This window comes from Haliotis cracherodii, unplaced genomic scaffold (assembly GCF_022045235.1).
Source record: "Haliotis cracherodii isolate W230 unplaced genomic scaffold, xgHalCrac1.p SCAF_4, whole genome shotgun sequence".
Taxonomy (NCBI): Eukaryota; Metazoa; Mollusca; class Gastropoda; order Lepetellida; family Haliotidae; genus Haliotis; species Haliotis cracherodii.
Window position 1 is genome coordinate 23,588,535 of NW_027266297.1, and position 24,464 is coordinate 23,612,998.

Consider the following 24,464-nt stretch of genomic DNA (forward strand, 5'->3'; position numbering starts at 1 on the left):
TGAGACACCATACTTTACCGACATTGAGAGATTGATTTTAAAGCTTGATATTTTAATGCCTTCATATAACAGTTGATTAATTTGCAAACAATGCAGTAATGTTCCCCTGACTATATGCTGTATGCTTGGCAGCATCGTTCAAAAATGATCGCATACGTATTTTCGAGTGAGTGAGTGAGTTGGGTTTAACGCCGCTTTTAACAGTATTCCAGTTATATCACGGCGTGTCAGCTTAATGTGGGAGGAAAGCTCGAAGTGATGCAGGTCTCGGACGTTTACCACTTCGGTGAAACCCACGAGCACGGGTATGGTGCTGACAAACCTAGAAACATAATCGGGGCGAACCGGGATTTGAACACACAATCATAGGTTTCTGGCGTGCCCAAGGGAATCGCGGCGCCTTAGACGACTGGGCCACCCGTGCCCCCTACGTATTTTCGAAACGGCGGTCATGCGTATCAACGATCACTACCACATAAGATATTACCACATCACGATAGCGTGTCAGATACGTTTAGTATTACCCTGATCAATCGGTGCAATCGATTACTCTCGTGAGACGTTGATTAATAGGTTTTATCGGCAGTGAGGTGGAATGTCCTTGGAAACTCCAGTGCCGGTGGCAGTTCTCGTCTTCGCCGAGGCATCAAGTATATGTCTGTAAATTTGTGAAACATGTTTCAAATATTTTATAAGCATCCCATTAAATACATCGTGTGTACAGAAATAGCGCATGGTTTTAGCAACATGTAACTGAAGGACTTGGCAATTACTTCACGTAACAGGTGTACCTGGTTGTCACCGACAACGAAATGCTCATTAATCATGACGCGTGTACTTACGTCAGCTGTAATTACAGCTGTGGTGATTTTGAGGCTGAATGTGTTTGTGTGTTCGTTGTTTAACGCCATATTCCAGCTATATGACGGCGGTCTGTAAATAATCGAGTCTGGACCAGACAATCCAGTGATTGACATCATGAGCATCGATCCACGTAATTGGGATACGATGACATGCACCAACCAAGTCAGCGAGCATTACCAACCGATCCCTTTAGTTGCCGCTTACGACAAGCATAGTCGCCTTTTACGGCAAGCATGGGTTGCTGAAGACCTATTTTACCCCGGATCTTCACGGTGTTAGGCTGAATGTGACAACCCAAACATCACGGGGTTAGGCTGAATGTGACAACCCAAACAAATAACTGGTTAACTATGAATAGACTATGTACAGGTCTATGTTGTTGAAGGTGCTCTCACAGAGCGCTGAGGCAAACACCCCCGACTTGTTTCCGTATTTAACATTGACATGAGTTCGGAAGGATGTTGACAACGAGAAGAGTTCAAGTAGCAGCCTGGAGTCCCTCTAGACTTCACGTAGCTGAGTAGTAGAAGAGTAGAATTAGATGTTTCCTGTTCAATGATATCTTAATTATTAGTGTGATCTGGTAAATATATTAAAATATGAATAACAAATCAGTTCACTGAAGAACCGTGAAGATCCGGGTTAGAACATGTCTTCAGCAAACCATGCTTTTTGTAAGAGGCGAATGATGGGATCGGATAATCAGGCTCCCAGACTACGTTGACGCATGTCATCGTTCCCAATTGTATGAATCGATGCTCATATCAATCACTTGATTGTCTGGTCCAGACTCGATGATTCATAGATTTATGATAATATATATATATATATATATATATATATATATATATATATTATCATAAATCTATATATATATGTATGTATGTGTGTGTGTGTGTGTGTGTGTGTGTGTGTGTGTGTGTGTGTGTGTGTGTGTGTGTGTGTGTGTGTGTGTTGTCGTTGTTGTTGGTGATGTTTTACTTTGCACTCAGCAGTATTCTAGCTATATGACGGGAGCCTGTTAATAATCGAGTCTGGACCAGACAATCCAGTGATTGATATTGTGGGCAAAGATCTACACCGTCTGGGTACGAAGATGCGCCCTCTACCAAGTCCCCGACCCTGACCACCATGTCCATGAAGACGCCTCTCACGGCCAGCGTAGGTTGCTGGGTTCCGTTCGTCAAGAAACCCTTCCCTCCGGACATCCGATGTTGTGTACATGTATCAGCTGGATGTAGGGAAAGAGGCATGTGCGTGCGTGCGTGCGTGCGTGCGTGCGTGTGTGCGTGTATGTTGCTTAACACCGCGCACAGCAATATTCATCTGTATGACGGCGGCATGTAACTACACAAGTCGGACTATTCGGTCTAATAAGTCGCCTCCTACGACCAGCATAGGTTGCTAGGGATTAATTCTACCCGGAATCCTCACGGAAAACTAACTAGAAGAACTAGTCGTTATACAGTAGTTTGAAACAGGTGCAGTAATGGTTAATACAGAAGCAGTGACGGTAGTAAAGGGAGTTGGCGAAAGAATTAATATACATTTAGCGACGAGCAAGGAAAACGGCGTTTTCTTTATTTGCAAATTTCCTCCAGGAGAACTATGCTCAAACCAGCCACCCATGGCCAACATCTACACACATACAGAAGATTTTGAAGCAGGCCATTGATAACATGGGACAGTGGGAAATGAGAATGTCCCGCCACCGTCCTACGGGTCTGGTGTGTGTGTGTGCGTGTGCGTGTGCGTGCGTGCGTGCGTGCGTGCGTGCGTGCGTGCTTTCTTAACGCCAGCTATGTAATACTCGTTTAGCAACGCAACGGACACAGAAGCAGGCGCAGTGAGAAGTCCACTGTGACTGACAACGCCCATCCGCCAGCAATCTAGAACATCCGCAGCTATAGATATACTTAGATACTAGTATCCATGTCTTACACGATTGTGTCATTGAAGCGAAACGGGTAAAATGTATATTCACGATGACTCAGCATATGTGTGTTATTCACATCTTGGGGCGCCGCAGTTCACTGAGCGAGGAGGATACATGTTTTAATTAGGAGTGCCACAATTTTTCGCGATCGCGGGTCCTAGTTCAAAGTTGCCTTGGTTACGTTTCTAGGTTTGTCAGCACCATACCCGTGTACATGGGGTGAAACGAAGTGGTAAACGTCTAACGCTTTTTTTTTAAACGGCCCCTATGTAGATATTTAATGTATTCGTGACCATACACTCCACCTGTGTGTGTGGTTATATTTATAGCTGCCTCACGACATGTAAAGGCTGTATCTATTTTCTTCTATTGACGCCGCCTTCACATTGAGCTGCGGGGCCGGGTACACTTACACCTGTATCTATCCAGAATTGCTGACTCATGGTGATGTTAGGCAATGAACCGTGTCCCTCTCTATCCAGGACATCGTGTGGCCGTATCACCACGGTTAAGTAGAATTGTTCTCAAACGCAAACTGGTCAATGTTATGTTATTGATATATATCGGACTTTTGAAATATTTATGATCGTATGGACTTTATATCTTCCCATGTGATAAGACTTTTGATAGTGTGCACAACAAACCTCTTCAGGAAACAGTCAGGTAGATTGACGCCGTTTTAATGAGTTTTGTAATTAAAATAAAGCAAAAGTCACATCTATCATTACTTTCCATTTTAAACCTATGTACATCTCGTATCGGTGATTAACATAATCAGACAGTTCACATAACATGTGTTTGGAATTGGATTAATGTTTAAATTTTGTTAATAATTCAAACTTCAAATACTTTAATTTGGTTAGAAAATCTATGGGGGTGAGTCCTTAAACCATGTAGAAAATGGAAAGCGTTCAGAAAACGAGAGGTAATTAAGAACATGTACTACTTTGGTGTATATTTGACGTATCTGTATAAAATACATAGTTACTGTAAGGTAAGTAATTATTGATCGAGTTGAATTGGTGTACGTGCAATGTGCGTGTCAGGAAAAATAACGATCTCTTTCATTATAAATTAAGAATATCACGGCAAGAAAATTATGTATAGATTACCCTTTGCCGAGTTCTTATTCTGGGCTGCGTTAGCGCGCCAATTCTCGTTTGTATCCAGTGGCAGTGCTAGTTATATCAACGGCTGACTCAGAATGACATTGCACGACGTCCGTAACAATGAGACGACTCCATAAAGGTATCTAAACAATTATGACATTTCCAGAGCAGAACATTTGATGTCGAGATTATTTATCTGGGTACTTTATTTATAACAAACACAGGTCATTCCAAATATCAATCTTCCTAATCCTACTTTGGGATATAAAGAAAGCTTAGCTCGTCCATACTACTCCGATCATGGGCCTACAGTGCTAATAACTAGGCTGCAGGTGCACGTTAGTAGAAATAATGTCAAGGCGTGAATTATGGTTTGAAAACAATTGATATGAATATTGTTCCAGATTCGAAAGTGCCCTCCTCTGCTCGGCTCTGTGAGATGTGTCATGCACTGCCCTGGTCTTTCCTCCGGTGTGTCATGCTCTGCCCTGCTCTGCTCTGTCCTGCGATGTGTCATGCTCTGCCATGCTCTGCTCTGTCCTCCGATGTGTCATGCTCTGCCATGCTCTGCTCTGTCCTCCAACGTGTCATGCTCTGCCCGGTTTTGCTCTGTCCTCCGATGTATCATGCTCTGTCCTGCTCTGCTCTGTCCTCCAATGTGTCAAGCTCTGTCCGGCTCTGCTCTGTCCTCCAATGTGTCATGCTCTGCCATGCTCTGCTCTGTCCTCCGATGTGTCATGCTCTGCCCGTTTTGCTCTGTTCTCCAATGTGTCAAGCTCTGTCCGGCTCTGCTGTGTCCTCCGATGTGTCATGCACTGCCCGACTCTGCTCTGTCCTCCGATGTGTCATGCTCTGCCCGGCTCGGCTCTGCTCTCCGGTGTGTCATGCTCTGTCCTGCTCAGCTCTGTCCTCCGATGTGTCATGCTCTGCCCTGCTCTGCTCTGTCCTCCTATGTATCATGCTCTGTCCTGCTCAGCTCTGTCTTCCGATGTGTCATGCACTGCCCGGCTCTGCTCTGCTCTGTCCTCCGACGTGTCATGCTCTGCCCTGCTCTGCTCTGTCCTCCGATGTATCATGCTCTGCCCGGCTCTGCTCTGTCCTCCGATGTGTCATGCTCTGCCCGGCTCTGCTCTGCTCTGTCCTCCAACGTGTCATGCTCTGCCATGCTCTGCTCTGTCCTGCGATGTGTCATGCTCTGCCCGGTTCTGCTCTGTCCTCCAATGTGTCATGCTCTGCCCGGCTCTGCTCTCTCCTCCAATGTGTCATGCTCTGCCCGGCTCTGCTCTCTCCTCCAATGTGTCATGCTCTGCCATGCTAAGCTCTTTCCTCCGATGTATCATGCTCTGCCATGCTCTACTCTGTCCTCCGATGTGTCATGCTCTGCCATGCTAAGCTCTTTCCTCCGATGTATCATGCTCTGCCCTTCTCTGCTCTGTCCTCCGATGTATCATGCTCTGCCCTTCTCTGCTCTGTCCTCCGATGTGTCATGCTCTGCCATGCTAAGCTCTTTCCTCCGATGTATCATGCACTGCACTGCACTGCCCTGGTCTGTCCTCCAATGTATCATGCTCTGCCCGGCTCTGCTCTGTCCTCCGATGTGTCATGCTCTGCCATGCTCTGCTCTGTCCTCCAATGTGTCATGCACTGCACTGCACTGCCCTGCTCTGTCCTCCAATGTGTCATGCTCTGCCCGGCTCGGCTCTGTCCTCTGATGTATCATGCTCTGCCCTTCTCTGCTCTGTCCTCCGATGTGTCATGCTCTGCCATGCTCTGCTCTGTCCTCCGATGTGTCATGCACTGCACTGCCCTGGTCTGTCCTCCGATGTGTCATGCTCTGCTGTGTCCTCCGATGTGTCATGCTCTGCTCGGCTCTGCTGTGTCCTCCGATGTGTCATGCTCTGCTCTGTCCTCCGATGTGTCATGCTCTGCCCTAATCCTATATAAACGACGTAAATGCCTATATTCACTCGTTTCCCGTCCCATCAGCAATTATTTAGAAATTCACATTTTTGTCTCAATGAACACAGAATAATGCCACGACGTCATACCCACACCTGCACTGGTTGTGTTTGTTTGTTTGTTGTTAAACGGCAGACTCAGCAATATTTCAGATATATGAAGGCGATGTGTTAATGAGAACCAGTGATTGACATCCTAAGCATCGATCTACGCAATTGGGAAACGATGACATGCATCAACCAAGTCAGCGACCTTGACCACAAGATCCCGGTTGTCGCTCCTTATGACAAACAATTCTAACCCGAATCTACTGACAATATGAACCATTAACAAATAATAAGTAAATAGTATCTTTCAATATTAATAACTAATGACACGACACGATGACATAACAGTTAATAATTACATATTGACATAACTGGGACGGTGGAGTACACTAGTGTTTAAAAGCCCGGGTGAAACCTATGATAGTGGGTTCGAATCATGGTTCGCCCCGATTATGTTTCTAGGTTTGTCAGCACCATACCCGTGCTCGCGGGTTTCACCGAAGTGATAAACGTCTAAGACCTGCATCACTTCGGGCTTTCCTCCCACATCAAGCTGACACACCGCGATATAACTGGAATACTGTTAAAAGCGGCGTTAAACCCAACTCACTCACTCACACTCACTCTCAAGGTGCACCAGAATGGTCTGTTAGTTCGGGCGACCCATCTACCTTCAATCCCCCCCCCCCCCCCCCCCCCCGACCACCACGGTTCAATCTCCCCTCATTATTAGTACATACACGAAAGACAAGACTTCAAATCTACCCCCTCACTACATTTAGGCTTAACCAGGGACAGTATTATATTTCACATCCTGGTTTAAGCAAATATACATAATTGTCATTCTATATACAGGCATGACTATAAATTTATTTTTAGCTTTACCAGGCTAGCTTACATTTCTAAACTCAAATATTTTTGTAGGAGTGAATTTGTTCATCATCTGAAAAGATGTTACCATTACCATACAATATCCTTTACAAAGTTATCTCTCTAAGTTCAACTACGTACAATATTCTTTCAAAATGTTTCAAAGCTTTGCTTGCTTTTTACTGTGGCAAATCCGTGCCTCGCGCTTTTAATAAAAATCGATTTTCTCTTTGTGGTAATGGTGAGAGATATCGATTATTAACAGCAATGCCGCATGTGAGTGAGTATGGCCACTTTTACAACTCACTGATACAGGTGTGTTGATATTCGACCGGTGAATCGTCCTGTTGTACGTTATCTACAAGCTTAACTAACAAGTTTCTCCATATTAGCCTTAATCTACAAAACATATACCACCTGAAGCATAGCCATCACTGCACTCTGTCCGCACGGAATGACAAACACGGTAGTCACCATGGTAACGCGTCACACAAACCGGCGGCCAGAAGGGGGCGTTGTTCATTCAGCTGTGACTCGCGCGGCAGACGACACTGCATCTGCCGAACTGTTTGACAAGAAGGTGAGAGGCGATCTGTTTCAGTGACCCAGCAGTGGTAGGATTACCCCAGCGCACCACAGCATGCATAAAGACGTGACATGCGCACGGAACGGAGTTTCATTCATGTTTGAATTGTGAAACATTGTCTGTATGCTTCAACGTCCGTCGTTAGATCGCAGAGAAGGGTTGACAAGCACTGGATCACGGTCCCAGGAGAAATAGCGTGGCCGTCGCCTGTCCCAGATTCGTCAGCACACACTGACTGGTAAAGTAAGTTTACTTGTGGATTTAAGTTCTGACGTGTCTGTTGCAATGCGGAAGTCATGGTTAACCATATGCTATCAGGTAGACGAATATCCACTCTTCCTCGTTCACATGCATGACCAGATTTTCTGCATCAATATCGGCCATGTGTTCATATAACCGGTTTATTGTTTAAAGAGTTTGACTAGATACTCCCTTGACTAAGCATCTGTAATCGACGTCTGGTGTAACTCGAGTATGTACACGACTTGTCGTATTATGAATATGGTTAGCGAGTCTGTTGTAAATGCATGATATTGCAGAAACTCAATTGCATGATGTATGTGACCTACTTATTTTAGACATTGTATATATAAGCGTCGCGCAAGCTGACACATGATTACATATTAAACTCATACGAGTAATATTGTCAACTGGGTAAAGATAGACACTTGCTATATATGCTCCGAGAGGCGGTGGGGAAGCCTAGTGGTTAAAGCGTTCTCTAGCTCGTTACGTCAAAGACTCGGGGTCGATTCCCCACACGGGTACAATGTGATAAAAGCAGTCACACTCACACCTATGTTCTAATGTCAGGTACCCATGTGCGTGGGTATAAGTATAACACCTGGGCGCCATATATGAAGCTGAAACATTGCATATTTATGATTATTGTTATCATTGACTGCTGGTTTGATAACCTTTGTAATATTTTAGTTACAGCAGAGTGGTGTTTCAAAAACTTCAACCAAACTTTCTTGGGCAGGCAATTTGTACGAACCATGTTTTCCATTAAGGTCACATCAACTAGACCTATTTGGAACTTATACGATGGATATGTAGGCTGCCTACACTGACTTACTTTAAATATACCCCATTACGTTCACTAAGCTTCATGCGTGATAGATTACAATCGTACTTACTCGAAACACCGACCCATTCATTTCTCGTTTTATGTTAAAAGTTATCTGCATAAATATGAGGTATTATCAAGTAGGCCCTAACGTTTTATTGATTTCACTTCACGGAGATCACATCAACTTGTTTTAGGAATGCTTCGTTTGCGGTTATCTATCAATGATTGAGCCACAGGTACTAGTACATAATATAAATGAAACTATTTCTGTTAACTGTTTTCGTTCCTCATAAAATTGTTTTTTTCTATAATATGGAAGTATTAATAACATCAACTCTTTTTATAAACTATTCATAGGACATTCATTATAATAATGTGGAGGCGGGGAAGGAAAGTGGTTAATGCTGTGGCACGTTACCTGGAAGATCCAGGATGGATTCCACACATGGATTCCAAGGGTGAAGTCTATTTATGGTGTCCCTGCCATTTTGGCACGAAAAATGTCGGTTCCGATATGTTTGTCCTATGCTAATGTAGCCGGTGCCAATATTTATGTACTATGATGATAAAACGGGGCCAATATGTATGTCCTATTGTAATTATAGCCGGTCACTATCTTCATGTACAATGATACATATAGCCGGTCCCAATATTCATGTACCATTATAAATATACCCGGTCACAATATTCATGTACTATTATAAATATACCCGGTCACAATATTCATGTACTATTATAAATATACCCGGTCACAATATTCATGTACTATTATAAATACACCCGGTCACAATATTCATGTACTATTATAAATATAACCGGTCACAATATTCATGTACTATTATAAATATAGCCAGTAACAATATTCGTGTACTATTATAAATATAGCCGGTCACAATATTCATGTACTATTATTAATATACCCGGTCACATTATTCATGTTCTGTTATAAATATACCCGGTCACAATATTCATGTACTATTATAAATATACCCGGTCACAATATTCATGTACTATTATAAATATACCCGGTCACAATATTCATGTACTATTATAAATATACCCGGTCACAATATTCATGTACTATTATAAATATAGCCGGTCACAATATTTATGTACTATTATAAATATAGCCAGTCACAATATTCGTGTACTATTATAAATATAGCCGGTCACAATATTCATGTACTATTATTAATATACCCGGTCACATTATTCATGTTCTGTTATAAATATAGCCGGTCACAATATTCATGTACTATGATACACATAGCCGGTCCCAATATTTATGTACTATTATAAATATACCCGGTCCCATTATTCATGTACTATTATAAATATAGCCGGTCCCAATATTTATGTACGATGATAAATATAGCCGGTCCCAATATTTATGTTCTATTATAAATATAGCCGGTCCCATTATTCATGTACTATTATAAATAGAGCCGGTCCCAATATTTATGTACGATGATAAATATAGCCGGTCCCAATATTTATGTACTATGATACATTTAGCCGGTCCCAACATTTATGTCCTATGATACATATAGCCGGTCCCAATATTTATGTACTATGATACATTTAGCCGGTCCCAACATTTATGTCCTATGATACATATAGCCGGTCCCAATATTTATGTCCTATAATAAGTATATCCGGTTCCAATATTTAAGTTCTATAATTGATATAGCCGGTCACAATATTCGTGTACTAGTGTAAATATAGCCGGTCCCAATATTCATGTACTATGATACCTATAGCCGGTCCCAGTGTTCACTACTATGATACATATAGCCGGTCACAATATTATCGGGGACTCAAGCCGAATAGGAACCATGCATATTAACAGGGATTCCCTATATAGATTTGTTTCTGTCAAGAAGACATGAATATATATTTTACGACCTCGGAACAAGAGTGTTGTAGACACGTCTCAGTCAAACGTATTTTAATTCACAAAACCAACGATGCAACAAAGACGGTAATAACAAAGTAAGATTCACGAACAAACAGAAAACCACACACCGGCAGTAAACAACGACACCGTATTAACGCTGAATATCGGGAGAACTTGAGCCCATAACTAAAAGGGACCGTGTAATCAGTAACATGATAAATAACACATGTATTCTCGCTGTTCAACTATACTATTTCACGTCAGTTGAGGAAGTTGCAGCGTTGCTTTTAATATCAATGACAAACCAGGGTGATTGACACTTAAGCCTGATAAAGCATTTTCTAAAAGGATCAAATAGGTGATATGCAATTTTCGGCTGTTGAATAAATAGTTGCTATTGCAATGTGTGTCAGCTGTTCGCATCTGTTACAAACTGACAGTAACCTCACTAGCAGCTACTTTACAGGCCAAAACCGTTGGCATCAGTCTCTCAGGCTGTGTATCTGTAGGCAGTTTACTTGCCTGAATCATATAGGTCTCGTAGCGTTGCCATCCAAGATCACATCACTGTATTTCGTAATGTGATACTGCTCCAGTCAAACCCCACCTCACTCTTATAGCGTCTTATTTAGTCAACACCTACCTACTTGGTAGAGGTCGTTCAGGGCGGACTTTCCATGATTATAATATCAAAAAGAGTATTTGAAAAAGGACTATGCAGCTCACGTAACCATTCCGTGTGTGTTTCTTCGTCCTCCACATTCGCGGTATCGGAGATGTAATCGTGACCTATTGTACTGACTCTATGGGGGGGGGGGGAGGGCAACTGGCCTTATTTCCTTTTTTTCATTTTTGCAAGTGTTGGAGTTTTGACATGATCGAATCTTAAGTGTTGCTGAAATCAGCACATCTAAGTATGAGCAAGTCCGTGACTCAAGATGAAGCTTTTACCACATGAAAATGTTTACACTGTTTTTATCTAAATCTCGTAAGAAAGTCAGCTTTGGTCAAGGACGAGCGTAGTCTGGCTCTTGTTCAAATATTTAAAAACGCCCAATGAAAACATCTGAAACCATCCAGACAGATAGACAGACAGATTGTTTATTTGAGTCTCACCTCACAGAGATATTTACATAAATACATATAAAAGGACATCCATTTCTACACATTTCAGTGTTATCTTTACCGTAAGTGTACTCCAGATTCCCAAAACATGCTATTGTTCAAATGAAAAAAAATAGTTTTTATTCATATGAATGAATCTGATTACACTTTTACAACGATATATATGAGGTTTTCCTCATTTCTTCAATGATGCAAATCCCGCGCCACTTGGAATAAGTAGGTCACAGCAACCGAGTGCGAAATGGTCCTAACGGTGGAACACTGTGGATGTCTGGCTACATATATTGGTCACAGTATACCTTGACGGTACAAGATGTAACCACTTTAGCATAATTTAGCACTGTTCTACTCGCAGCCTTTATTCTGTTTATTCTGTTTCTCCAACCCATTACTGTTAACTCCTCCAATTCACGCTTCAAACCTCCTCGTAACTCCTAAACCCACGTGCACATTCCATATATACGCCCATGTGTGTTTGCTTGTGGTTTAACGCCGCACTCAACAATGTTCCACTTATATGACGGCGGTCTCTAAATAATCGAGTATAGACCCGACAATCCAGTGATTGGCATTATGTGCATCAAATTAAGCAATTGGGATACGATGATGTATATCAACCAAGTCACTGAGCCTGACCACCCGATCACGTTTGTCGCCTCTTATGACAAGTATGGGTTGCTGAAGACCAATTCTAACCGGATCTACGCCTAATACCCGTGTTCGATTCTCGACATGGGTACAATGTGTGAAGCCCATTTCTAGTGTCCCCCGCCGTGATCTTGCTCACTCACTCACTCACTAACCACGATCTTCACGGAAAATATACGTTAATGCCTTAGATAGCTACTAATTGTACTGCAACCGGTTCTTAATTGCCTAACTAGCTAAGTGCATAGCCCATTTGAATGGGTATTTTTGTAACGCGTCACCGACTACAACTTAATGCATAGATCCGTTTGGAGAATGCTGAGCAATGACTAACTGAAAGTGTAGGTGCACTTTTCACTTGATCAACCTCATCATGACATGGTGAAATACACAGTGACTTATATTATAAGACGGTTATGCCTGTGTCACTGAGCAGGCTATCACGACATGTGACGTTATTGCATGCTCTGTACATAAAGGTTGTTGTCCAAAACGAGTGGTGCCACTGCAGGTCTTTAGTATCCCCCCGTGGGGAATAAGACCCCAGCAACCTAATAGTAATAATGCTGTTCGTAAAAGGGAACTAAATGTATCAGATGGTCATGCATGAGTGGTTGATTGCCTGTTAATGTATCACGGCGGTATGGATCGTTGCTCATATTAACACTATGGGGATTGTCTGGTCTGGACAAACAAACAAAATCATACCCTTTTATTCAGTTGTAGTAGTAGTAGTCGTCGTGGTCGATGTAGATGGTCAACTGGTTTACTTGCTCATGAACGTCCATTACACCTTGCAGGCTGTCTGGTGGGCCGGATTACGGTGTAACCCTCTTTCCACTCACTCATTCACTCACTCATTCACTCTCCCACTCACCCACCCACCCCACCCACACACTCACTCACTCGCTCACTCACTCACTAACTCACCCAACTCCCACCCACCCACTCACTCACTCACTCACTCACTCACCCACCCACTCACTCATTCCGACGAAGGTTTAAGGAATCCACGCTGGAGACGTCGAACATCTCACCACCCGTTCACACTCAACACATATGACACATATGACAGTAGATATGTTCACGCATGGCTTGAGTTGCTTTTGGTAAATTATATGAACAGTGAATCATTCGTTCTCAAAATCGTCTCGGAAAGTGTTTCAGCTCTATTAAATCAGCGTGTCCTAGGAGCTTGAATCTAAACATGAAATACACAGCTGAATTAATTGAAAGCTTGAATAATTTCACAAAGCGCGACCGTCCCAGAGTTATTAATAATGTACAGGTTGAAAAAGAGCCTCGACTGCACATGTGACAATGCATAGACGTATTTGTGAATGCAAACCTAGGCAATGGTGATTCCAGGGTTGGATGTGCTTTTTTATCCTTGCAATTGATAGTCACAAGGGCAGAGAAGGAAAAGGACAGGTTAATTTCACGGGATGAGAAATGTGTCAGTCGTCACGCGACAATTGACGCTGATACAGCCGCTAGCACTCACCTGTCTGCCGACCCGTACACGGATTGTAACCACGTGATCAAAATTCAATGATGATTTTATCGCTTATAAAATGGATATTTCTTGAAAAGTGCACTGTACAAATTTTGCCATTACAGTTAGTAATATTTGTTATCGCCGGAATTGCTTGTTTTCACTTTATGAGAATTCGAACACATGCAGACATCGTCGTTGAGTAATAATCGCGATGTTTCGTGATTCTGTTTCAAGTAGTGAGGACTATAGATTATAGTTTCATGATTTTATGAATCACTGCTATGACATTAGCCTATATCATTGAAAAAAATCTTCAGGACGTTTGTGATGATATCAGTCAAAGCCAAAGCAAATAAATCAATCTTAAACTGCTACACATTTCACACCGACCTAGCATAGGTGCAAGATCTCAACGGGGGTTTATAAACGTACTCCCGCGTGTTCCGTATACATGAGAACGCTCCGTTCAACATAGTGAACGGCTCTACAACTCTGGAAAGTATTTTGAGTATATGTTAGAGTATGGGAGCTAAAATCGTTTCCTTTAACGAGGCCAGGGCTCTGATCTTCACAATGCGACCTTAGCCTTATGCTTGTTGTGACTCATTGCGTTAACATTGACCTGGGAGAGTCGTAGTACAATGGTCTCACTTGCACAATCCGACCTCAGCCTTATGCCTGTACATGTAACCCTTAACGTTAGCATAGACCTATAGCACAATGGTCTCACTTGCACAATGCGACCTCAGCCTTATGCCTGTTGTAACCCCGTATGTTATCATCGACCTGGGAGAGTCATGACACAAACGAATCTAACGTAGTGCATGTCGTAAATATACAAGTTGGACATGTTTGTCTTTGCCATATGGATATCTATCACGAATATGCTGGCACGTGAATGTCCTGTAGTTTTTACCATAGTCCGCCTGAACATGTGAAATTAGATAAAAGTGACAAGACCATTTCCATTATCAAAAGAAATATCTTCTAAAAGCAGAGTCGTGTGCAGGAGCACGTACACCCCCAGCCAACAGAAGGCCGGAACGAACGTTGTTGCCTTTATGACTGAGAAATGGAAATACTATTGCAGGTAATCCATGTTGTTCTTTGTTGCCCCCCAATTGCATTGTGCCTTCATTCTTCATGGTTAGAAAATACAGGATTGTATCAAGGGGAATGAGAAAGTCGCGATGAATAAGAAATCTACGATGCCATTATAGATTGGTTTGATCATTGGGTCGATTTTCACCTTCACGAACGAATACTGACAATCGGTCATCATGCGGTGAACTCCTGTTTTTGTGTCCTTTTCACACTTACCAGAGATGACTTCAGTTTGCTGTGGTCGTTCGTGCCAACCAACCCCTTTTCGAATCTACTCAGCCGTAACGCCATTATGGCATTGATCTGTCCTGTGTTTGTGGCTCTATGGACACATGACTTGCAGTATTTCACTACCCTCGTAGATTAATATTGTGCATAGTCATGCCAAGTCATACATGTTAATTACCTCCTCCTTCATCTATTGCTAGTCAAGTTTAAGTTTAAGTATAAACCTATTTTAGCCGTGGTTGCCAGTCACGTATTTCTGCTCTATCCGTTACTATTTGCAGTAAGCTAAGGTTGCAATTATTAAGCTTTATAAACACAATGTTCAATATCTGGTAACCTGTGACGGCCTGTATGTCAGCACAGTTGCAAAGGAAATTTCAAATCGAATCCAGTTACCTTAGGTAGTTTTGAGTTCCAAAGACGTAAACATATGCTGAAGTGCAATATACATTAGTAAAGCAATACTACATCCAACTGACCCCCGTATGGATTCTGGGCTAGAATGGTGGGCTAGAATGGATCTCAAGTGACGATCGGGTGAGGGTCAGTGACAAACCCCCCCCCCCTCTCGATGACACAATGTTTTCAGGTTAATATCTTTGAATAATTAATATCTTATCTTATATGATTAATTGAACATTAGATGTTTCCTGTTCAATGATATCTTAATTATTAGTGTGATCTGGTAAATATATTATAATATGAATAACAAATCAGTTCACTGAAGACCCGTGAAGATCCGGGTTAGAACATGTCTTCAGCAAACCATGCTTTTTGTAAGAGGCGAATGATGGGATCGGATAATCAGGCTCGCTGACTACGTTGACGCATGTCATCGTTCCCAATTGTATGAATCGATGCTCATATCAATCACTTGATTGTCTGGTCCAGACTCGATGATTCATAGATTTATGATAATATATATATATATATATATATGTGTGTGTGTGTGTGTGTGTGTGTGTGTGTGTGTGTGTGTGTGTGTGTGTGATTATTACTGAGTGCGGTTTTAAACAACAACCCAACAGTTCACTTAATGAGAGAAAGGTTTATTTGACATTATGAGCCCAATGACCTCAATATATTAAGCGTTACTTAAGCAAGATTTTGGCAAATATGGTGATAGAATATGTAAACAACCGAGGACAAGGAAATATCAAGTAATAATGCTTGTAAAAATATTCTTCAGTAATATACTCCACCATTCAAAATAACTATTAATCTTTAAAATTTCAAAAATATTCCGATTCTAATTTGATACTTTGACTTGGATTGATATCAGTCTCAATCATCCTGACAAATGCTCGCATCAAGAGGGTCCTTTCGTGTCGCCAGAATAATAATTATCGAGGTCAGTTCTATTCGTTTTAGGACAAGCAAATCCAATTTATCAACAACAATTTGACAACTGGGTGCGTTAATCTGATTCCATCAACTGTCTTTTACGTCATATTGACTTCTTTGAAATTGAATAAAAACAATTGCCAAAAGAGCCATTTTGGGACGATCACGTTATATTTTAATGTTTTGGACCATCTCATAGCGCCACCTTAGCGCTACAACTATCGTTAGTCTATGCATAAGTATGGGAGTTACGATCGTCTAAGCCCTATGATCGCTTTGTGGAACAACGCCCAGGACCCTGTAATTGATTGCAAATCAATGTACAAACACCATGGAGTGTATGGAAAGTGAAAGCTTTATTCAAATGATTTAGTTGTTCGATCTAACCGATGCTTCCCAATTCTTCCTACAGCGATTTGTTTACCTACCCTGAGACTTTTGTCTTGGCGTACCATGAAAAATACCTTCCCGCAATCTACAGTGTTAAAGATCTATTCTGGGCGCGGGAAGTTGTATCTCATGAATCTTCTTCAGGGTAAGGTAGATCGCATCTTCCCGAGGCAAGAGAGTTAACTGACAATTAAGTCCAGTGGAAACTGGACTTTTAAAGTCAGTTAACTCTCTTGCCCCGGGAAGATTTGTGTATGTATAATTATATATTATAGCATTCCTATTTCAGATTTGTACTGACCTAATCTGTTAATAATTGTACACACATGTAGCTATGTTGCAGTTGCACCGTAAGATGAAATGTAAGTAAACCATAAACGATCTCAATGGTATAGTCTTTTTGACAGTTTTCGATACGTTTCTGGTGTCACTACAAGGGGGAAACCACCAAACAGTTGGGACCGCTTTTGAGGTTGTCAAAAAGCTTCGACGTGAACTGTTACTTTGTGTCGGTGTGAATAGACAATTTAATTATCTCTGATATACAAATACTTATTATGTTTTTTCACTTGTGTGAATGATGTCGATTTCAGTGCACTTCTTTCGAGAATACCTGGTTATTTTATACGGGTCGCACAGCATGTTTGTTTGTGACATTATAACATCTGAATTCAATATTGTGCAGCACATATCGTAATTTTCTTTGCACGTGGGTACAATTACAGTTTGAATCTAACATGATGTTTTACTACATGCTTAAAAACAGAAAATGGAAATGTCGGTTGCGTTGTGTAAACGACGAATAAACGCAAACCGCAATACAAAAGTGGCGCTCGGCGATGCGTTGACAATGCTGAAAAACTCCATACATAACTTAAGTACAGAAACCCGACGATATAACTGGTTCGATTGTTGGTATTGATAGACCGGTATCCAGTCTATGTCATAACGTGACAGATGTGTTATCTCGTATACACATTAACATTCTGGGATTAGTGGCCAGATATCAGATGGCTCCATGATCTGTATCACACCAGGCTGGGAGCGCATCAATTTGACATGATTGCAACCATGGCGCTGAAAGGACCTTGTTAGCGCCTGTTCTCAAGTCCGATCTCCGTCATGTTCAATATGATTCCCACACCGAAGAAACGAATGGGTTATGGTGGGATTGTAGTCTGGTTTAGCCTACTACGTTGAATTATAGATTTTATCGAGTGTTTCTTGACACCGTACACCTGTTAGGAACCGCCTGAAACCATGGAATATTTATTTGTCTCATGGTGTGCGTGTTGTATCGAATACCTTATTTTATTACCTACTATTTTCTGCTGTATCACGGTACATGCCAAGTCACGCCATTACACGACGGCCATCAATTCGCTCTTACAGTGAAAGCGATTTACTCGAATAGTACAAAAAATGCAGAATGTTTATTGTTCTTCGACCGTATCCGTGGTCTAACGGGTAGAGCGCCTGCCCGGAGAGCAGAAGATCGGGGGTTCGATCCCGACCGCGTCATGCTAAAAGACGTCAACAGAGGGTACTTGTTGTTACCCTGCCTGGCGCTCAGCATTAAGGTGCTCAAAGAAGGACTGGTCGGTCACAGTATACTGTTTCTTAGTGCACTGCGGCTTGGTATCTCAGTGGGCTAGCATTATAAACTCGGCATTAGTCCGGACTAGTACACGCAGCCACATACAACCACACACGTGCATGCATGGCGCTCTGTAAGTGCAACAATCTTGAACGCGACGTTAAAACCCATTTCACCTGGCCTATTAAGTCTTCAAACATAGTAGCTTGTTTCTATCAAAATTATATATTTTCAAAATTAAAACGTTTGTCTAAGGTATTCTGTACACCGCGCGATACGTGACTCTACCTAGATGTAGTCAAAGGTAAATAATCCACAAGGAAATGGTTCGGTTTCGAAATAGAAATAATAATTTTAATATGACTGTTGTAAGTTTGTGTTTGGACATATATGGACAATGAAGTTAAGTACCACATTTTAGACATTTAGGTTTCAATTCGATACATGGTCATTTCGATGTCTGAATTGTTGTGACTGCCTTCTAAGAATAGATAAATTACACTGTGAGCAATAGTGTTAATTGCACTTTTGTCTGCATATTGATTATGTTTTTCTTCCTTCTGATTTCAGCCACCGCAATGAAGGCGCAGAGAGCACAACAACAGCACGAAAGAGACGTGCTGACTGAAACCACGAAAGAGTCAGGACATGTTTTCACAGTAGCACTCATCAGAGGAGTTATCGTCCTTGCCGCTGCAGCATGCGTATACTACTACGACCATATGCAGAAATGGACCAACTCGGCGTGGTACTGGCTGTTACAGTGTAGTATTTTCAATTCAGTCTACTTCGAGAGCTGGCTAGCCACATTTTGTTATGCAGTTCTTATACCCATATATCCCTACGCTCTTCATTACATGAAGTCCCTGCAGAAATACAAAGTCCACCCATCAGTGACGTATGAGCATCAGTCCATTGCAGGCATCCTACGTGACGCTGTTATCTACATGGTTCCTCTAATGCTCCTGGATACGTTCATCGTCAAGAAATACCATGCCGTGGATCCCGAGATCTGGGTCGAGAAGCGGAAGTTGTGGATCCAGACGACAAGAGCACTTCCGCTTGAGCCGCCCTCTTTCTCAGTGCTTGTGTTTGATCTTATCGCCAGTGTGTTGTTGTATGACGCGATGTTCTTCTTCCTGCATTTCGCTTTTCACAAGAATTTCTGGTTGTATAAGACCTTCCACGCCCTTCATCACGACCATGACGTTATGCACGCTCACGTCACCAACCAGCTGACGGTAGGGGAGAGACTCGCGCTCATACTATCGGCCAACTTTTCTCTCAAGGTATTTAACAGTCATCCTGTGACCAGGGCGTTGTTCGTTCCTGTGTTCATATGGTTACTTATAGATAATCATACCGGGTATGACCTCCCGTGGGGCCTCCACAAAATAGTGCCCTTTGGGATCATGGGAGGTCCCAGGAAACATTATGCTCATCACCTGGAAGGCAAGAGACATTACCAGCCTTTCTTGACATACCTTGACAAACTTTTAGAAATGAACAAGAAAAGCAAGTTGCTATGATGATTAAGTGCCAATTCGATATCACATCGTCACCCTGCTACCAGTTAGGAATGTGTTATAGTCGCACCAGGATCGGCTTATCTTGGGCTCGAATCCAGGATTCGCATTGATTTAGATCCTTAGTTTGTCACTATACCCGTGCTGGTGGGTGTCATCAAACTGGTAAACGTCTACGACCTGCGACGTTTTGAGCTTTCATCTCCCATTCTGCTGACATACCGTGATACAACTGAAATACTGCTCAATGCTGCGTCAGACCTACTCACTCACTACGTTGAACAAATTTACCATTTGTGCGTAAAGAAAGAAGTCATCGACTCTTGCTGACAACGGGTAAAATGAAAAAATAATTATGTAATACCAATTTGAAAGAAGACATTAACTTTAATGTCTTGAATGCACATTCATCTGTTTACTGGACATATACTAGACATTATTCCCGAGAGTCCGAAGCATGATATTGTAAACAGAAATTCATTTACGGTGTCTAGTTAAATTCATAATCAACATGTTCCTTTACGATTCAAGGAAAATATTGTTTTATATGTTATCCACTTTACATGTACTATAGTGTATACGAAGTCTCAATGCCTTTGATTGAGTGGCGGTGGGGTAGCCTAGTGGTTAAGCCTTCGCTCAACACGCCAAAGACTGTGTTCGATTCCCAACATGGGTACTATGCGTGCCCCGCTGTGATATTGCTGAAATGTTGCTACGTACAACGTAAGACCATACTCTCTCACTCCTTTAAATTGGATTGAAGTATAGGTAATACCTGTTGGCCAAGATATGTTTTTGTTTGTTTGTTGTTTAAAGCAGCACTCAGCAATATTCCAGCTATATCACGGTGGTCTGCAATAATCGAGTTTGGATCCGACAATCCAGTCCAGTCATCATGAACATCGATCTATGCAACTGGGATAAGATGACATGCATCAACCAAGTCACCGAGCCTGACCACCCGATCTCGTTTGTGGCCTCTGCCAAGGTATGCGATATTCATGACACGCGTACCTCGTAAATCAAACGTTAAGTGCACTTGATTGTACCCAACTCATAGACTGTATATCTGATATCAATAAACGGGCAGCTGAAACATTTCACATTCCTCCTGCACGAATGTCAAGTAATATGCCATTCAATAAAATTTTCTACGGACCCCTGTTCGACCACAGTGTTTCCGTAGACAATGTTACAGCGTACAACCAGAGCTTGGCGGTAGGAATTTTTATTTTTTTTATATTATTCAAGAATTATTTCAATTATCTTTAATTTCAGTCTAGAGGAGTCTACAGTGGGTTGTGTAGAGTTATGTCCCTGAGTTGTTCCAGGATCCACTGATCTTTGACTCGAATACCGGATTCTACCCAATTACAACTGTTGGTTCGTGATCACTTCCGCTTTCACTGGCGTAAGGCAACAGAAACATACGTATTATGCAAATTGTATGAGTGTCGGTTGCTACCGGTAGGGCAGGACGTGCTTACCCTTGTCGCGAACTCCTGATTTTCAGCGATCCCTTCACAACTATCTTGCCTTTTACGCCCACTGGATTTTTTCCGATACAAATACAACTGAAATACGGTGACGTTGACCGAAACTTACTCACCGTTTAACACAGGCTTCATTATGTTCCACCTAGACCAAGACGGCCTGTAAATAATCGAGTGCAGGCTGACTAGACCAGCTTTTGATATTATGAACAAAGTTCTACGCCGTCGGGGTCACATTAGCTTGACCACCGAACCAATTTACTCGCACCTTACGACAAGCAATAACTACGGATACCTTTCAGGGCCATTTCTTTTCTTTGTTTTATTGGATTTTCAAATTGAAATTTCAAGATACTTATAAGTTGACATTTCAAGATAATGATCTTGACAATTCCAGATACCAAGTTGAACTTTCAAGATTTTAACTTGAAATTTCAAAGTATGGATCTTAATGTTTCAACTTAGTATCTTGAAATTTCAAGAAAGAAAGAAAAAACAAGTATCCCTTAAAGGCTTCCGTAAATAAGTGCTGGAGACCTATTTAAAGTAGCAAGTCATAAAATATTTTTATAAGCCTGTGTATAGTGGTTTATATAGAATCAATTGGGACTTTCATGGCGACCAGTTAGAGAGTATTTTTACCTCATGTATAACCATTTTTGCGTACCTTTTTTAGGTGAACAATGGACGTGTAAGTTTGGTTATGTTGAGGATGAATATCACTTCCTACTAATTTTGCTCTGCATATAAACGGTTCTGCACAAACTATATACAATAAACTTATAGTCTCCATCCCAATATGAATAGAAAACAAAACTCGTGAATAGTTCTGGTATCTGACTCGCTTTCGCTTCCAGAACTATTTATGAGTGTCTTAAAATTGGTAGAAGACGGGAGCGAGTTTAGTTATTTATAAATTACTTTCCGTGTTTAACTTTTTTTAGAATTGTACTGTCGTGTGTGAATAGGCAGACGCGACCCACAGCATAATCCAATTGAGTTTAACTGTTATTCTGTTACAGAATTATACTTCAAACAGGTCAAAAGTTGATACTTATTAATTTTATACCATACAACGGCCCACCTCTAGAATTCAGGGTTGCTGGGGTCATCAAGTGTGCATAAGCTCCTCTCAGTGATCTCTCATCTCTACACGCAATGTAGCTGAATAAGCTCAGGGATGTTGAGAGTTTTCAATATTTGTTCTTGAAACTTGTTCGCGCAGTACATAAGTCACGTGCTTAAGTATTACACAATGTGTAATCATCTACAAGTTTATTAAAAAGTGATCTCTTCATGGGCAAGTAATAAATGTTATATCTTAATGGCTACTGATGCGGTACATGTAATCAAACTCTAGCTATGTATCTAGCATGTTATTCTCCAATGTAAAACAATTCTAAGGGTGTAATGTCATGAATCCTCTGTCTTCATAACTCCTTTTTATAAATATTTGTATGTATTCTGTGCGTAGTGTAATCAAATGCCTTTGGTCTTCCGAAATAAAGAGACATTTTTTGCCTCTGCATGTGTTTATGACGGGTACCTTGGGGCAGGGTACGCTCAACCTTTCACGAACACCTGGCACCGTCCACTATTTGATAATAATTCATAAACACTTGAGGTTGGACCAGTCGTCTAAGGTGCCGCGATTCGCTGTGCAGAGTTGCGTCCCTTGGGAGCGCCAGAAACCTATGATTGTGGGTTCGAATCCCGGTTGGACCCGATTATGTTTTTAGGTTTGTCAGCACCATACACGTGCTCGTGGGTTTCACCGAAGTGGTAAACGTCCGAGACCTGCATCACTTCGGGCTTTCCTCCAACATTAAGCTGACACGCCGTGATATAACTGAATACAGTTAAAAGCTGCGTTAAACCCAACTCACTCACTCACTCACTAATGATATTGTCAGAATCTGCTTTTAACAGATATTTCTTATGATTATGGAAATGTGTTTTTTTTTCTTTCGTTTTTATTACTACCGTCGATTATACCAACTAGATACATTTCATAAAGACCTGCTTATAGGATATATAACGTTTGCCATTTTGTTCTGTCAAAAGTTAGAACGATCATTTTCAGTAAAACATTAATGAAAAGATATAACTGATTGTAGTTTTAGAATACGTTTCCTATGGTGAACAAACAACGTGCTGTTATATCCCAAAGACATTTCGCAAGGCATTTGCTGCTTATTTTGTACTGTAGCATATACTGTTTTAGGGAAATACGAAGTGATAATTAAAAAGCTACAGGCAGCAATGCATATATTAAACTACTTAACATTTGCTTAGGACCACACTTTTGATTAAAATCAACTCTTTTTGTCCTCAGCAAATGTTGAGCAGTATACTTGAATTGTTATTACCTAAATGAATCGTATTTGAACAACCGTGCATTAAGTCAAAGATGATGAAACATTTAAACATCAAATTCCAGCGCACCGTGTATCATATGCCAAACAAGCCAGTGGGAAATGAGCCAGGAATTAATATCCCATCCTACCCCAGAACATATGAAATATGTGGTATTGAACCGCAGATAACAGTGTTGATGCCGAGGCCTTTTTATTAACTGCCGGACAAAGACAGTACACACCATGTTTGATTGCTGCTAAAACTGGAACAAACAGGAAATGGATTTTCCACGGTGATGTATTTGATATGGGTATCACAGCTGTGCTTAGGCCTTGCAGTGTTTCGGCGACTGTTTTCAGCCTAGTAATGTTTTGAGGGCGTTTGTAATTTTTGATCAAATCCAATTTTCTAGTGGATACTTTTCTTTGGCCGACAGTTTTATATGCGGCCGTTTGTAGACCTTTTCTTTATGGATAGGTATTTGAATAAATTTTCGACTCTGAATATTGCCAGCATAGTGTTGAGATAACGAATAGCTGAATGGCGATACGCAGCTGTTTCAACAGATGCATTTGGCCTTGTATTGAATGTACATGTATAATATTTTATCAGTATCGTGTTCTGATCGCCCAGTAGAAGATCCAGCGAATGCAGTATTACTGTATTGTACAATGAGTGCTGACTGGCTTTGTGCTTGTTTATGAAGGCACGTTCTGATACCAATAACCATAAAAATGTATGTTGCTGCAAACTTTACTATTATAACTTTACTTGCCAGTGAAATAACACTTGTTTGACTGTGAGTGTTGA

At 41.4% G+C, this 24,464-nt stretch overlaps 2 protein-coding genes across 3 annotated transcripts; both read left to right on the forward strand.

Moving 5' to 3' along the window:
- The first annotated feature begins 1,995 nt into the window (after positions 1 to 1,995).
- On the forward strand, positions 1,996 to 5,621 carry LOC139479333 (keratin-associated protein 10-11-like). Its single transcript, XM_071262192.1, has 2 exons — positions 1,996 to 2,025; positions 4,314 to 5,621. The coding sequence occupies exons 1-2, from the start codon at positions 1,996 to 1,998 to the stop codon at positions 5,619 to 5,621; spliced, it is 1,338 nt and encodes a 445-aa protein (XP_071118293.1).
- Positions 5,622 to 7,350: 1,729 nt separating this feature from the next.
- Positions 7,351 to 24,464, forward strand: LOC139479724 (cholesterol 25-hydroxylase-like). 2 transcript variants are annotated; one of them, XM_071262577.1, is made up of 2 exons: positions 7,351 to 7,614; positions 18,845 to 24,464. In XM_071262577.1, the coding sequence occupies exon 2, from the start codon at positions 18,853 to 18,855 to the stop codon at positions 19,801 to 19,803; it is 951 nt and encodes a 316-aa protein (XP_071118678.1). In that variant the 5' UTR covers positions 7,351 to 7,614; positions 18,845 to 18,852; the 3' UTR covers positions 19,804 to 24,464. The 2 variants fall into 2 exon arrangements, with proteins under 2 accessions (XP_071118678.1, XP_071118679.1); XM_071262578.1 differs by having other exon boundaries at positions 7,351 to 7,609.

Coding starts and splice junctions, on each gene's coding strand:
- LOC139479333 (XM_071262192.1), top strand. CDS start 1,996: ATGTCCATGAAGACGCCTCTCACGGCCAGC. Junction 2,026..4,313: donor AGACGCCTCTCACGGCCAGC/GTAGGTTGCTGG, acceptor ATATTGTTCCAG/ATTCGAAAGTGCCCTCCTCT.
- LOC139479724 (XM_071262577.1), top strand. CDS start 18,853: ATGAAGGCGCAGAGAGCACAACAACAGCACGAAAGAGACGTGCTGACT.